The sequence below is a fragment of the Lemur catta genome, chromosome 16 (genome assembly GCF_020740605.2).
Source record: "Lemur catta isolate mLemCat1 chromosome 16, mLemCat1.pri, whole genome shotgun sequence".
Lineage (NCBI taxonomy): Eukaryota > Metazoa > Chordata > Mammalia > Primates > Lemuridae > Lemur > Lemur catta.
This window is the reverse complement of record NC_059143.1, coordinates 33832249-33848785: the sequence shown is the minus strand read 5'-3', so window position 1 is coordinate 33848785 and position 16537 is coordinate 33832249. Positions and strand designations below refer to the sequence as shown.

The 16537-nt window shown below is 43.6% G+C and overlaps 1 protein-coding gene across 1 annotated transcript in view; it reads left to right on the top strand.

The window, feature by feature from the left end:
- Nucleotides 1–3873: 3873 nt before the first annotated feature.
- Nucleotides 3874–16537, top strand: part of PSTPIP2 (proline-serine-threonine phosphatase interacting protein 2) — a 70097-nt gene continuing 57433 nt past the window's right edge. Inside the window, exon 1 of the mRNA XM_045527923.1 lies at nucleotides 3874–4214. Coding sequence (XP_045383879.1) covers nucleotides 4182–4214 — 33 coding nt within the window. The 5' untranslated portion in view covers nucleotides 3874–4181. The remainder of the gene's footprint in view (nucleotides 4215–16537) is intronic.

Below are 16537 nucleotides of genomic sequence, written 5' to 3'. Positions count from 1 at the left end.
ATGGAATAGCTTATACTGTGGACAGTTTAACAGCTGATTGAATTGTGACTTTTTTATACTTTTCAGCAACACTGGCCAATACATTAGTATAATTTGTATTTTGACTTGTGAAATTAATGCTTTTTGTATTTAAATAGCTACTTTATTTCTCCTATATTATAATAGCTTTTCATAGCCTTTGCCCGTTCTTACTGAGTTAATGCTTTTTTACTGATCTATAAAGGCTTTTGTCTGTAAGGGTCATGTTTTGTCATTTTCTAAAATATTTTTCCTAGGGCTTCCCCTCTTCCCCGGGAATGATGGCACATGCCTGTAGTCTGAGCTACTTGGGAGGCTGAGGGCTGAGGTGGGAAGATTGCTTGAGCCCAGGAATTTGAGGTTACAGTGAACTATGATAAAGCCAAACTGCATTTCAGCCTGGGCAGTAAAGTGATACTGTCAAAAAAAAACAAGGTGCACACCACCACGTCCAATTTTTCCCATCTTTTTTTAGTTTCCCAGCTAATTTTTTTTTTCTATTTTTAGTAGAGACAGGGTCTTGCTCTTGCTTAGGCTGGTCTCAAACTCCTGACCTCAAAAGATCCTCCTGCCTGGGCCTCCCAGAGTGCTTGGATTATAGGCATGAGCCACCATACCTGGTGGAAGGACTTTTGAGCAAAATAAGCAGTGGTAAAGAATTATAGAGGACATTAATATATAGGGTTGCATAAACATGGAAACTGGGCCAAAAAACCTAATTAAACAAAAACTAATTTAGTTCAATTAATATTTATTGAGCACCTATAATGTGTTAGGTAGTGTGCTTGACCATGAAATGCAGAGTAAGACAGGTTTGCAACAGAGATGGCAAATTGTTTAGAAAAATATCAAGACTTCTTTAGATACACGGGCAAAAGACATGGACAACTCCGAAAAGAAGGCATAAGGTGAAAAAAATAAACTTATAAAAAAACTTATCAAGTAGTGATTAAAACCATGCAAATTAAAACCATAATGAGATAGTTTTAATGAGCAAATTAACAGGGACTGTGAATGATGTCATCTATGAGCATATAGACTAACACAACTTTTGTGGAAAACTATTTGGCAATATATTTCAAGAACCTTAAAAATGTTTATGCTCTTTCACCTGCAATTCTACTCTGAGTAATTTTAACAAGGATTTATATAAAAGATATTTATCACAGTAATAGTTCCAAAAGCATTAGGGAAATGCTAAGTATTAGTAAATCCACTTGATGGGGCAAGTATGCAAAAATTGAAAGTGATATTGAAGAGTTATCTTTTTAATTTCTTTGGGTTTATAACAAATGCACAGGGTATAAATTCAAAGGTCCAAAAGGGCATAAATATCAGAGCAGGCTTTCCTATAAGAAAAAAAAAAAAGCATAAAGTAAAAAGCAGAGGGCTCCTTCCTTCAGAGGGAACCATTCAAAACATATGTCTATTCATCTATTTTTTTTTCTCCTCATTCTAGTGGCAACTTGTTTTGCATTTTGCTTTTTTTCATTTAGTAGTATTATCTGTTGATTGTTATACATTAACACCCAAAGAGCTTTCTCGTCCTTTTTTATGCTTGAATATGATTTCACTGTATAGATACATCACAACATACTGAGCTAGTTCTCCATCAATGGACATTTAATTGTTTCAAGTCTTTTATCAGAATAACCATGGTGCTATGAATAACTGTATACATATTTCACTTTGCACATGGGAGAATATATTTGGAGAGTACATTATTTGACATGGACTTGTTGGGTCAAAAGATAGTTGCATTTTGCACTTTGATGATGTGGCTAAATTTCTCTTCACAGAGCTGCTCAATTTTTATATGCAGGAGTGTCTGCTTACACAGGGGTTGGCACTGTGTGCTAACAAAATTTTGTTAGCAAAAATGTATTTAATGACTTTAGAAAATATGAATGAATTAGCCTGGCGTTGTGGCGGGCACCTGTAGTTCCACTCGGGAGGCTGAGGCAGAACGATCACTTGAGCCCAGGAGTTTGATGTTGCAGTGAGCTTTGTGACATCACTGCACTTTACCTGGGGCGACAGAGCAAGGCTCTGTCTAAAAAAAAAAAAAAAAAAAAAAATTAGAAAATACGAATTGAAATATTGTTAAGTTAAAAAAGCAACACTCAAAATTTTATGTAAGAACTTAGCCATGCAAGTATATTATTGGAGAGATTATGCTGGAATATTGATAGTGGTTATTTTAAACCTGTTGACATTTAGTTTTATTATTTCCTAAGTTTCAACATGAGTTTTGGAGGGGACATTCAAGCCATAGAAGTTAATAAAATATCATAAATTGGTTACAATCCCTTAGATATGGTACACACTTTACTTGTCTTTTTACTCACAGTACGTGCCCCAGTGATGAGTTTAATAAAGGAGAAATGAATAATATTTTCTGGCAGCGTGGACAACCATTTGCAATTTTCAATTTTGCCACCAGGTGGAGGAAGAGGGTTAAAATTTAAGGCTCTTAGGCTCCGAGTCACGAAAATAAAGTACAAGGTACCGAGTGAGAACTTGCGAGTTGGAATCTAAGACTGAAAATATCACATGTATTAAAAAATCAAAACGTAGACAATTAGAATTGTATCTAAAATATTTGTCCCAAATATTTAAAACTTCCAGGAAAAATGCTGGTACTGTCTTCGGCACTCCAGCTTTTTTTCTCTCCCCAGTTAGTGGTTTTTCCTACCCCTCCCTGCTGTGCAGCCTGTCCTGGCGCCCACCGTGACTTCTGCTGCCCCCGACAGTGTCGCCAGACTTCCCTGACTTCCCTCTAACCTCACTGCTTTCAAAGGATATGAACAAGCAGGTAAGTGGGTGGATGCCCTTGGAGAGACCCAGGGCTGGAGGCCACCTCTCCATTTTTCTAGTTGTGGCTGACTTTATTGGCGGGATTTCATCACGGTGGGACTGGGGCTAGTATTATAGGGAGAATCTGTAAAGATCCTTCAAATCACCCTAGCAATTGCCCTTCCACTGTGTCTAGACCTAGCTAGAACCTGCTGAAAAGGCAAGTGCGTGCCTCTCCAGGCCTGGGGGTCGGCTGGGCATGAACCTGACCTCCACCTTCCCCTCCCTGAGCACCTACTTCTGGCCCAGGGTGCGTCTGCCCCAGGAATGACGTCTGTCTTCGCCTCTGTTTAGAACTGCAGAGCTCTAACCTCGAGCTGTTCATCCCTTCAATAAGCTGCGATCTTTGGCAAGTCACTCAGCCTCTCTGGGCCTCAGCTCTGGTTCAGGGACCGCAGCACGGAGCAACACCGTGTCGGAGAGCTCCGCGTTACTGCGCAGCGGGGATGAGTCCGACTTGCCCTGGGTTGGATCTGAGAGGGTGGGAGAGCCGGGGGGAGCGGAAAGAAGCTCGGGCTCCCACTGCGGGGATGGGGTTGGCCTAGAAGGGTCTTGCTTGTCCTGAGAGCGGGAAGCGGGTCGGGTCGCGGAGGAGCTGAGCCCTTGGATGCCCTGTCAGAACCCTGGGAAGGGACCTAGAGTTAAGGGGAAACAGCAGCAATGACCTTTCCATGACATGTTAGACTAAAATGTGCCCCGGGGCCTGATCTGCAGCGGGCGCCCCAGGGCCGTGCACGGGACTCGCAGAAGCGCCTACGGCCCAGCGCCCGCCGGCGTCGTCGGTCCCCAGGCTTTACCGAGCTGACGCCGGGTTCTCGCCAGCACGGTCTGACCCGGCGGGGCCAGGGCTCCTCCTGCAGCCCCGCGGAGCCTGCCTGACTCCGCCAGGGCTTCTCTCCGGGGCAGGGGGCGGGGTTGGGAGCAGGAGGCGGAGCCGAATTTGGGAAGGAGACAGGACCAGTTCTTTCCAACACCCAAAGGCTTCCTGAAGGAGGTGGCGTGGATTTCGGGCTAACTTACTGATCGTTGCCAGACACCGCGGGGCTCTGCGTGGCCTGGGTCCGGGCGCGGGCCGCAGCCCCCGAGCCGGTGCGCGCGGCGGGTCTTCGCCAGTTCCCCGCGCGGCTGGAGCGCAGAGCGCCGCCCCGGGCCGCCGGAATCCGGGTGGTTTAGGACCCGGGGCGGCGTCCCGGCGCGATTGTGGAACCCGGTGGAGGCTGCGGGAGCGCGGGCTGTGACATACAGGCTTCACGGCGCGGCCCCGCCTGCTGCTCCGGTCCCCTCCGCGCCCACCGACTCGCGCCGGGATGACGGGCTCACTGTTCAAGGGCAACTTTTGGGTAAGTCGCCGGGCGACAGCCCCCGGGGGATCGTCTTTTGCAGGAAGCGAACAGCCCAGAAGGGTTTCTCTTTGCTGGAGCTTTGCCCTGTCTGGCAGCCCTGTTTTCTCAGCCCCATCCCCCAGGCCGTCGCCCCAGCCCGTCGGGCCACCACAGAAAGACAGATGTTGTGTGACACCCTACGGGCTGGTGGAGGCATCCGCGCCCGGGAGGCTGGCCCGGTGTGGAGGCACCAGGTCTGCCTGTTTCTTTCCTCTGTCTGGTCCCCTTCCCCCTGTCGTCTCACTCCCCGGGGGTCCCTCCTTCGGAGGAACTGCCTTCTTCCCTTTAAGACCCGCCGGGGAAGCCGCACACCTGGGAGCTGACCCACAGCTGCCAAGGGGATCCCGCTTGCCCTCCATTTAGCCTCACAGCTGCCTAGCAGGTCCCTCTCCCCGACTGTGGGCTGCTGGGTGGAGACGCCTGGGGACTTCAGGGACACAGTTTAGACCCTGCTTGTGAGGTGTGTTCACCGGAGTTTCTGAGGTTCTCCTGGGGCACTGCCCACTTGTAGGGTGCAGGGATGTGGCAGCTTCTCAGAGCAGCCAAGGACCTCACAGCTGCCCCTCACAGGGGGCCTGGGAATTCTTCAGGTAGCATATAGGACTTTGGGGTCCCATGACTGGCACTGCGGGGGGAAAAGGGTCTGGGCAAAGTAAACTGGAGGATGAGGTGCGGGCACCAGAAATAAGGAAGTCAGCAGAGGAACTGGTTTGTGGAGAGAAAAGGAGAAGGAGGCAAAAGTGATATTAATACTTAGCTACAGGTGTAGCACCAGCTAGGGCAAGGCCAGCAGAATGCTAAGTCCCCCTCTGCCCTAGCCCACCCTCAGCATCAGGCTAGGGTTGCCGGATATGGGGAGGTCTTGGAGAAGGGGACAGGGTGCCAGGGGAGGGGACAGGGTGCCAGGCAGCAGGGTTTGGAAGTATTAATATTTTAATATTTCAACAACCATGTCAGTGAATACTCTCCAATGTCTGGTGTGTGACATTCTGGGTTTGAGGGGCTGGCAGAGATGGCCCTGCCCCTTGGGAAGGATGTCCTGGTGAGAGCTCACGGGACAGCATGAAGTACAGGAGGATCATCAGCAACCAGCCGAGGCTCTGAGGGGGACTGCCCAGGTTTGAGTCCCAGTTCTGCCCCTTAGTAGCCAAGTGACCCTGGGCAGGCTACTTCCACCCCAAAGCCTCAGTTTTTCCATGCATAAAACTGGGGATAATAACAGTGTCTACTCCATAGGATTGTTGTGAGGAACGTTTAGTACAGTGCCTTGCACACAGTGAGCACTGGTAGTTGTCAGCTATTATTATCAGTGGCACAGAGTGACAATGAAAGGAATTAAGTGACAGTTACTCAAGGAGAAAGAATAAAGAGATAATTTCAAAAAGAAGCACTCTTAGTGAATGCTTGTGTTTACGGAGGAAGAGAAAGGGGGCAGAGAAATAGAGGAAGAGATGAAGGGGTACAACCAGGAAAGAGCCATCACAGGCTAAAGAGAGGACCATTCCAAGGAAGTTGAGAGACCCATGGTCAAATTAGGTACATGTTCCTGAAAAGGTATGAGTCAACATGCACTTTATAAATAATCTTGTTTAAATGTTCCATGACATTGGAGCCTTTTGGTGGATCAGTTTCTAACAGTTTCTTTAAAACTGAGATCGGAGCTGACATGTGCCTGTAGTCCCAGCTACTTGGGAGGCTGAAGGCAGGAGGATTGCGGATCCCAGAAGTTCGAGGCCAGCCTGGGCAACACAGTGACACCCCATCTCTCTCTCTCTTTCTCTCTCTCTGAAATTGGATCGGCCCCAAATGAGTTTGCCTGATATTGGTGCACACCTGTGTGTTGCCTCTCTTCCACCCTTCCCTGTGCATAACTTTTCTGTGGCCATTTGGTTAAGCAGTGCTGTGCAATTTATCTTGGTTAACTTTGATGGTACTTCATCAGAAAAAGACAGTGACCATAGTTATGGTTTCCAGAGCTCCAGGGAAACAGCCAGGCCACAGTAAGGAAAAATGGCAGTCATTGGTGTGATCAGACACAAGCGTCCTTCAGACATGGGCATGCACAGGTGATGGTAGAACCTGTTCCAGAAGAGGTAGACAAAAGCAAAGTTCTCTCACCGCCAGGGATTTCCAGGCTCCTCACTTGGGTGTGAGGCCTCACCTGTCTCTGAACCTCCTCTAGATACTTATTTTGACTGGGCTTTCCTGATTCCTGAGGCTCCTGGTCCAGACCAGCTTCCTAGTTGCTGTCCCAGCACCCTGTACATGCAGTGAGCAGGGCCTCTCTCCCTGTCTGGGGATTGACTGTCTGAACTTGCTAATGGCCCTGCTGTCAACACAGGGCTGTACTTCTGCTCCAAACCTTTGACCAACTGGAATCGTAGCATTCTGGGGCTTAACCAGAGTTTGAAATGGTGCTGCATCTGGCTTTGCTCAATGGCTTTCTCTATACAGTCATCCCTTGGTATCTGTGGCGGATTGGTTACAGGACTCCCCTGCAGATACCAAAATCTGTGGATGCTCCAGTCCCTGACATAAAATGGAGAAGTATTTGCATATAACCTACACACATCTTTCTGTATAGTTTAAAGAATCTCTAAATTACTTATAATACCTAATACAATGTAAATGCAATATAAATAATTGTTATACTGTATTGGTTTTTTTATTTGTATTTTCTGTTGTTATATTGTTATTTTTTACTTTATCTTATTTTTTTGGAGTATATTTGATCCATGGTTGGTTGAATCCATGGATTTGGATATGGAGGGCCAACTGTACAGTGCTCTAGATTAGTGTGGGAGGTTGCTGGTTTTTGTTTTTGTTTTTTGTTTTTTTTTTGATTAACAGAAGAAAACAGGTTATCATAATAGACCTTCCATGTTGGCCTCGTGGTATTTTGTACAATGTTTAGACTGTTGCTCTAATATTTAAATACTGTCTCTTGGATTTTATTGAAAGAAGCATTTAAGAGAAATTAAACTTAGCAGTTTTTATTTGAGCAAAGAAACGATTCATGAATCAGGCAGCACCTGGAACCAGTAAAGGTTCAGAGAGCTCCACCTAGCAACATAGGCAGGGAGTATTTATAGACAGAAAAAGGAGGTGACATATAGAAACAGCCTCATGGGTTATAGTTTGGCGGTTGCCTTATTTGGGCATGTCTGAGCAGTTTGCAGCCTGTGATTGGCTGAGAGCTCAACTGTTAAGATTGGCAGAGACTCAGCTACTTGTTACAAGAATGTACTCTTAGTTAGGTTGCAGCTTGTTTGTATACTAAGTTAGGTTGCAACTCCCTATTTACAGAGGCAACTTTAGGCTGAATTTACGTATATATGCATGTATGTATTTTGTATTTTTTTTAGAGACTGGGTCTTACTTTGTTGCCCAGGCTGGAGTGCAGTGGTGTGATCATAGCTCACTGCAGCCTCAAACTCCTGGGCTCAAGCAATCCTCCCACCTCAGCCTCCATAGCTAGGACTATAGGAGTGCACCACCACGCCTGGCTAATATATATATATCTTTTGTAGAAATGGGGTTTCTCTATGTTGCCGAAGCTGGTCTTGAAATCTTGTCCTCAAGTGATCCTTCCACCTTGGCCTCCCAAAATGCTGGGATTACAAGCATCAGCCACCGTGTCTGTGAACCAAATTTAATTTGACAATCTAGTTCCTAGAAACACACCACAAGGGCTATTTTGTATTGTCTTGCCTAGTGGCAAAAGGCAAGGTGGAGTCATTAACAATTACCCCTTCTCCAATTCATTCTTCCTAGAGCAGCCAGAGGGAGCTTCTTTAAAATACTTGTCAAAATCCTTTTATCTTGTTTTATCTTCTTAAAAATTTAACAAGAGAGGCATAGGACCTATCTTTTAAGGAAAATAAATTTCTATTTTTTATTTGTGTACATAAAACAAAGTACATAAAACAAAATCTGGACATAGAAAGGCTTGGAGCATTTTTGGCTGGGAAAAGTTAACATAGAATTTTTTTTAAAAGTTAAGGTAATACAAGCACAATTTTAGCTCTTTCTTCTGGTAGTTACCACCACTTTATAAAGTAATATAATATGATTATACTGCTCTTTCTTGATAGAGATGCTTTGAACATTATCTATTGATTTACTACTACAATAGAAAATTTAGCTCTTTTATATCACTATCTCTACTTCCCTGTATATTACTAGGTCAGGTGTAGTGGCTCATGTCTGTAATCCCAGCACTTTGGGAGGCTGAGGCAGAAGGATTGCTTAAGGCCAGGAGTTGGAGACCAGCCTGAGCAACATAGTGGGACTCCATCTCTACAAAAAATGTAAAATTTAGCCAGGGGTGGTGGCTTGCACCTGTAGTCCTACCTACTCAGGAGGCTGAGGCAGGAGGATGGCTTGAGCCCCAGAGTTCAGGATTACAGTGAGCTATGTGTTGCCACTGCACTCCAGCCTGAGTGACAGAACAAGACTCTGTCTCGAAAAAATAAATAAATAATAAAAAGAGTAATAAAATTATATTACTAGTTTGAACTTTATATTTGGAAAGAATGTCAAAGTTACATAAATCTCGAGTATGAAGTTTTCACGTGTAACCTTCACTTGGATTCCCCAGTGTTAAATCCCATTTGCTGTAATAGTCTTTCTTTCTCTAGGTAGGTATTAATACATGTACATATTTTCCCTGAACCATTGAAAGTAAATATCACTGTTTTGAAATCACTAATCACTGTTTATGTTGTCATGGCATATAAAGATTGTTTACTTCAAAGCTAAGTAGTATAATATTATTATATATCCATTCTTGTTTTTCCTGGACTTTCTAATTGCCTTTTTGGGGGTTTTTTTTGGTGGCATTATTCGCTTTTATAGAATCCCTCCTCTTTCTCTCTGTCATTGTTTTTTACTGTTTCAGCATATCAGGTATTTACAAAAGTCCTTTCCATCTGCATCGTCTTGTGGAGACCCCCTTCCTGGAGCCCTTGGTCCCTGTTCCAGTCTGGACTGGTTATTTTCCATGCGTGCTGCACAGCTGTCATCCTGGGCTTCCCTTCAGTGCTCTCTTGAATTGGAGCCACTGTTTTTCAGATCCCATGTCACCTAAGGAGCTCTTGAAAACAAATCAGGTCATGTCATTCCCCTCCTTAAATTCCTCCAATGACTTTCCATTGCACTTGGCCAGTCCAAAAGTCTGACCGTGGCCTACAGGGCCCTGCTGACCCAGCCTCGATTGCCATCTCCCCTTCACCCTACTGCAGCATCTGTAGGTCAATTACCAAATAATGCATTCTCGTTCCCAGCTCACCAACTCCCCCTGCTGCCTGTTCTCAAGGCATCCTGTGTGTCTCCCTCATAAGGCACATCCATGATATTGCAATTACCTCTTTATTTTTCTTGTCTTTATTTCAATAGATTTAGGGGGTACAAGTGTTTTTTCTTACATATATGAATTGTATAGTGGTTAAGTCAGGGCTTTCGGTGTATTCGTCACCCAGATAGTGTACATTGTACCCCATAGGTGTAATTACCTCTGTAATGTCTGCTTTCCCTCAGACTGTAAGCTCCACGAGGTGTACCTGACTTGTTCAGCACTGTGACCCCAGCACCCAGTTGGGTGCCTGGCATAGCAGACCCTCAACAGATATCAGAAGGAATGAATGAAGAAATGAAGGAACAGTGAGAGATATATGGGGCAGTGAATGGAGGTTACTCATCCAAGTAAACACTCTATCCTTGCATTCCCTTTAGAGGAAGTGTCATTCTTTGCTTTTAAAGACCCTTTATCTTTAATTTGTATGCTCAGCTAGGTCTATTCTTAAGACTTAAAATGTTTAACTTAGAAAAATTTTGTAACCGTCTATTCTCGTAGACAGAATTAGGTAAGGGTCCCTTGAAACCTTTGGGGAGCCTTAAAACCTAAACAAATGATCCATACACCTAATTCTATGACCAAGGACAACTGCTTGCTGTAACAATAAATACTGATATGGGACTTCACTCAGTGACTCCTGGCTCATGGGAATGCTAGAGGACCCCTAACTCCCCCATCACTTTAAACTACACTTTGTCTCTGTCTTTATTATTTCCAAATCTCTTGGGATGATTATGCCTGGAACCTGTTTTGCTGGAAGACTAGCTAACTCCCAACAGGGTCTTGCTCTATCACCCAGGCTGGAGTGCAGGGTGCAATCATAGCTCAGTGTAACCTCGAACTCCCGGGCTCAAGTGATCCCCTTGCTTCAGCCTCTCAAGTAGCTAGGACTATAGGCATGTGCCACCATGCCTAGCTAATCAAATTTTTTTTTTTATAGAGATGGGCTCTCACTATGTTGCCCAGGATGGTCTTCAACTTTTAGCCTCAAGTGATCCTCCTGGCTTGGCCTCCCAAAGTGCTGGGATTACAGGCATGAGCCGCAGTGTCTGGCTGAAATTTTAAAATGATAGTTTTTAATATTAAGATAAAATTAATATAATTAAAAATACATATACTATTAATGATTTAGTACTTTTCCAATTTTTTTCTCCAAGCATAAATGTAATCCTAGTATATGTACTATTTTGTATTTCACTGTTTCAATTAAAATATCATAACATGCTGAGCTCAGTGGCTTGTATCTGTAGTCCCAGCTACTGGGGAGGCTGAGGCGGGAAGATCACTTGAGCCCAGGAGTTCGAGTCCACCCTGGGCAACACAGTGAGACCCTGTCTTTAAAAAAAAAATTAAAAAAAATTATAATGCTATCTACTTTCCTGACAATTATTTTAAAATTTTATTTATTTATTTATGTATTTATTTATCTTAGGATCCTCAATGACAGAATATTTAAAAAATTTTATAAATGATACAACTGTTCTTTTGTTGTTTGAGTTAGCATTTATTTAATTTCCAAAGTTTTCCATAATAAATAATGTTGTTACACACATCATTCATGTAACGTATTTAAAATTTGGATTCTTTAAGTGTCTATTTATGAAAACTCATGACAACGAGTCACTGCCCAGCCATTTTACTATGTTACTCTAATAAGATCATTCTTTCCCTTTCCACAGTGATGTCATAAGTTTTCCACTCAAACCTCCATTGCCCTCCCACGTTCTCACTCTGTTGTGGGAATCTTGCCTCTATTCCGTTAAGAAACCAGATACCAGTTGGTGAAAGCTCACTTACCTTCTGTATACATAGGATTAGGTTTGGCCATGAGTGACAGAGAACCCTAAAACAACAATGGCCTAGACAAGGATGATGTTTATTTCTCTCTCAAACCCAAGTCCCTGGTGGGTCACTCTAGGGCTGGCATGGCTACCCATGGGGTCAGGACCCATGCTCCTGTCGGGTTACTCCAGTGGTATCTAGTTCAATGCCTGGCATGTGATAAATTCACAGTAATATCTATTAAATGACTAAAAATAGCATCAACTAACAGTAGGACATTTTAAAACTTTAGGTATGTAGAACCAGACTGATTTCCTAAAGGGTGAACCTATTCTCAGTGTTCCTGATAATATCTGAAGATACTAGTTTCACTATATCAATCATGGCTATTGTGGCTTTTTCTGCTCATTTAATAAGCAATATCTGGTACCTTATTCAACTTTCATTTGTGTTTTTATCACCAGGGAGACTGAATATTTGTTTATTTTCTTGTTATAGTTCCTCTTTGACAAATGGTTTTGTTTCCTTCCTTATGCTTTGCATTTTATAAGTTTATGTAAGTATTAAAATGATATATTCTGTCATTTACTCAATATTTGAATATACATTCTTATATATACACATGTGTGTGTGTATATATATGTATATATGTAGCTGTGTGTGTAATTCACATGTTTTAACATCCAGTATGGGTATGGGGCACTGAGAAGCAGTCCTTAAACTCTCAACTTTCATTCCTGAGTTTGAATCCTAGCTCGGCTCCTTTAAAGCTGAGGGATGTGTGCCCTTGTTCAAATTACTCAACCTTTCCAAGCTTTCATCTTCATCTGCAAAATGATGGTTTTACTTGAATATGTATATGTATTTTGGAAACACTTTTTACATTCAAGTTTGTTGTTCTAATCTTTTGTGATTTAATCTATTACACATCAAGGTATTCTATTGTCAGAGTTTTACTCAATATTTAATCATCTTTTGAGTACAAGGACTTACATATGCTGACATTTGCAGAAGTCAGAGATCTGTGTGGACCTGCAAAGTAGGAGAAGATGGATCCCTGCCCCCGGGGCCTATGCTTTTGTTAACGGAGCAAACACAGATGTATGACACCAATCGGAAACTGACTGACCTACTCTCCCTCAGGCTAAGAGGAGTGGTTTAACAGGGCAAGATTATGAGGCAGGCCTGGATGGGTGTGTATTATGAGGTACCAGTCCCCAAAGAGTGCTAAAATGGCACTGAGAATGCAATAAGATGGGGAAATCTGTGTTTCCCTAAAGCCTCTCGAGGGTATGGTATGGCAAGGGGCTGGAGGAAGACTCCAGCTGCTTAGAGCAGGGGGACTGAGACCCCACTTCTACCTGAAGGTCATGCCTTCTAAGGGTTAGGAGCCTAACTTTCTTTAATTCTTTTTTTAATTTTTAATTATTATGGGCACATATTTATGGGGTACATGTGTTTTGATTCAGGTATACAATGTGTAATAATCCAGTAAGGGTAATCACTTCGAGCCTTTATTGTTTCTCTGTGTTAGGAATATTCCGGTTGGAGCTTAACTAACTTCTGACCTTAGTTTTGCTGAGCAATGGGTGAAAGAAAGCAGGACTGCCAGAGAAAACAGTCACCATGGTCCTTCCTCTCTACCCTTGCCCCATAGCGCTCAGTCTCTGCTCCTGTTTGAATATTACTATGTAAAGAATAGCAGTTGGAAGTGACAGGTGCATGAGAAGGCCACACATGTCTGAAAACCCCAGAAATGCAGGACTCTAAGTCCTTTCCCTGCCCCAAGCCTTGGTGATCCCACCTCTTGTAATCTGCTCTGAGGCTGCCTCCCTTGTTATCAAACATAGACCCTGTTTTCTCCATCCCAGGAAATCCCGATTCTGAGGGACCTGAATTAGGGGTTCAGAAAGACCTGAGCTCTCAGGGATAAAAAGTATTTACTCAGGCCTTTGTGAGCACTTTTGCAGATGGCCAGATCTGGGCACTGTGGTCCTGCCCTGTGGGCTGTCTGTCCCAAGCTCAGGCTTCCTCCTCTACCTGTCCTGTGTTAGTGCCTACTGTTCAATCAGGTTTCCCATCTAATTGCTGCCCATAAGAGTGGTTGACCTTGACTCTGACCAGCCGCAGCCCAGGGCCACTGTCTTGGCTGGCAGGCCTCTCCCTGGCTGACACAGGCGGGCATTTCCCTTCTCTGGGCAGTGTAGGCAGGAAGTTTGTGGATAAGGGACCTTGGCACTCCTCCCGGAAGTCCTCAGCTCTAAGTCAAAGGGAGCAGATGAGTTGAAGACTCCAGGCACCTGCCTGTGAGCGTGTGGCCCCTCCCTGCAGTAACTAACCTGAAAGGCTCAGGGCCAAAGAGCTCAGCAAGCTAGAAGCCCATCTGCTCTCAGGGGGCAAAGAAATGTGTTCTGTGGGTGGGGCTTCAGATGGGGAGGCTGGAAGCCTGGAAAGACCGGACCCTCTAACTTACCCCAAAAGTCTGAGTGTACGAAGACTGCAGCCATTTAGAGGTTATGATTGATTGATTTGGAGAGAGGAGGAAGTAGAGAGGGGGAGCCACCAGCTAAGGGCAGCCACAGCCCCCCTGGCCGTGGCTATTGTCATTTGGAGTCTACACGGTAATCTACTCAGACCGAGTGACTTGCCCAAAGCCACCCAGCTAACCACTCTGGGCTTGAGCTTCCTGTTGTGCAGTGAGGATAATGGTATTTGGCAAGCCTGATCCTGGGACTACAGAGTTTCTCAAATGATAAAGTAGCTCATAGTTGTGTTAGGGTGGAATTGTGGGCAGTGCATTAGTATGTCAACAGTGTAGTGTCTTTGCAGTTAAATTAATTTAAAAAATTGAGATAATGAATGAATACAATGAGTGGAAATCACTTTTAAACATGTAAGGCATTATTAGAATGAACGAAATATAGTTTCTATCCTTAAAAATAAGTACCTGGAAAGATATTTATAATAACATTACAGAGATATTTAAATTATGATTTAAAAACAAGCGCCAGAAAAGATATTTACAATAACATATAAAAATATTTTAAAAGACATTTAAATTATGATTTAAAATAAGCACCAAGAAAGATATTTAGGTTTAAGGTGGCCAGCTGACAGCATAGGGTCAAGCATCACATCCTGCCATGTGAACATTCAAAGGAAGAGGGAAAAGAAAGTGTCATTCAAACAGCTGTCTGCCTATGGGCCTGACACCCAGAGGGAGCTTGTCTAGGGATCTCTTACCCCAAAACACCTTCACTTTTCAATCTTTTTGACTTCTCATTCCCTTAAACTCCCATCCTAAGTTTTATTTGCTAGACCACAAGATTCAAATTATCTAAAGAAAAATAACCACTGACATGTCTGCTTTTCCACCTAGAAAATTCCTTCTCAAGACGTTCAGAACATTCCCTCTTGTGAGGCCTGGTCTCACCAGCCCTGACAGTGCTGCCCCCTGCTCTGTGCCCCAACAGGAATCTCTAGTCTTCTGTCCCATGATGCTAATTATGTGATGTTATCCTTGAGGACTCAGTGGCATAGGCTTTGGCTCTGGGTGAATCTGGGTTTGACCTAGCTTGGCTGTGCTATTGCTGTTCTATCTTGGGCTAGTGGTGTAACTTCTCTGAATCTGTGTGTCTGCATCTGTAACATTTGGGTGATGATACCTGGTAGGGTTGGGGTGAAAAGTTCTGCCTTTAATAAGTGTTTACAAAGTACCTACTCTGTGCTAGACATGATAGCAGCTTTTGGAACTTTATATCCTAGTGTGTGAGACTCACAGTAGCCAAATAAGTGTATTAGTACCATGCAATTAAGGATCTTGGTGACTGCAGTGAGGGAAATAGAGTGTATGAGCTTCTTATTGCTGCTGTAACAAATTAGCACAAACTTAGCGGCTTAAGACAACATAAATTTATTATCTTAACAGTTCTGGATGTCAGATATCTTAATGGTCTAAAATCAAGTTGTCTGCAGGGCTACATCCCTCTGGAGGCTGAAGGGGAGAATCAGTTTCTTGCCTTTTTTAGCTTCTAGAGTCTGCTGTATTTCTTGGCACGTGGGTCTCTTTCATCTCCCAAACTGGCAATCACATCACTCTGCTTCTCTGGCAATTATGGACCCTTGTAATTACATTGGGTCCACCTGGATAATCCAGGATACTCTACCCTTCTCAAGATCCTTAATTTAATGACACCTGCAAAATCTGTTTTGCCATGTAAAGTAACATGTTCACTAATTCCAGGGATTACTTTGTGAGACGGGTCATTATCTGCCTACCACATTGGGGGACTGAATGGAGAGTCACTGGATGTGTGTGGGAGACAGCATCACAGGGGACTTTCCTGAGGAGGTGACATTTGAGCTGAGATATGAAGGATAAGGTTGATCCAGCCTTGTGGATGGCTACGGGAAGGGGAGAGGGAACAGTGAGGCTGAACGGGACTATTTGAGGAACAGAAAGACCAGTGTGGCTTCAGCAGGAAGCAGGCCAAATAGCTGGAAATCAGTTGACAAAAGTCAACAGGCAGAAATGATCAAGTCACTTAAAACTTGTTTCTAGTAATTACCTAGAAAGCTAAAACATACTGTGTTACCTCATTTTAAACAATCTTTTAAAATTCATAGGCTTTGCTATTTACAGCAGTTTTAGTTTTATAGAAAAATTGAAGAAAAGTGCAGATTTCCCATACACCCCCTCATTTCCCTTATTATAACATCTTGCATTAGTGTGGTACGTTGTTACAACTGATGCACCAATATGGATACATTGCTTTTAACTAAAGTCCGGTAGTTTACATTCAGGTTCATTATGTTCTATGGGTTTCTGACATACAAGTAATGTCATATATCCACCATCACAGTATCATACAGGATAGTTTCACTGCCCTAAGAATCCCCTGTGCTCTACCTATTTATCCATTCTTCTCTCCCCGTGAACCAGTTGCCACCACTGGTCTCTATAGTTTTGCCTTTTCCAGAATGTCATATGGTTGGGGTTATACAGTATGTAGCCTTTTCAGATTGGCTTCTTTCACTTAGCAATATGCATTTAAGATTCCCCCATGTCTTTCTGTGGCTTGATAGCTCTTTTCTTCTTATCAATGAATAATATCCCATTGTATGGATATACCACAGTTTATCC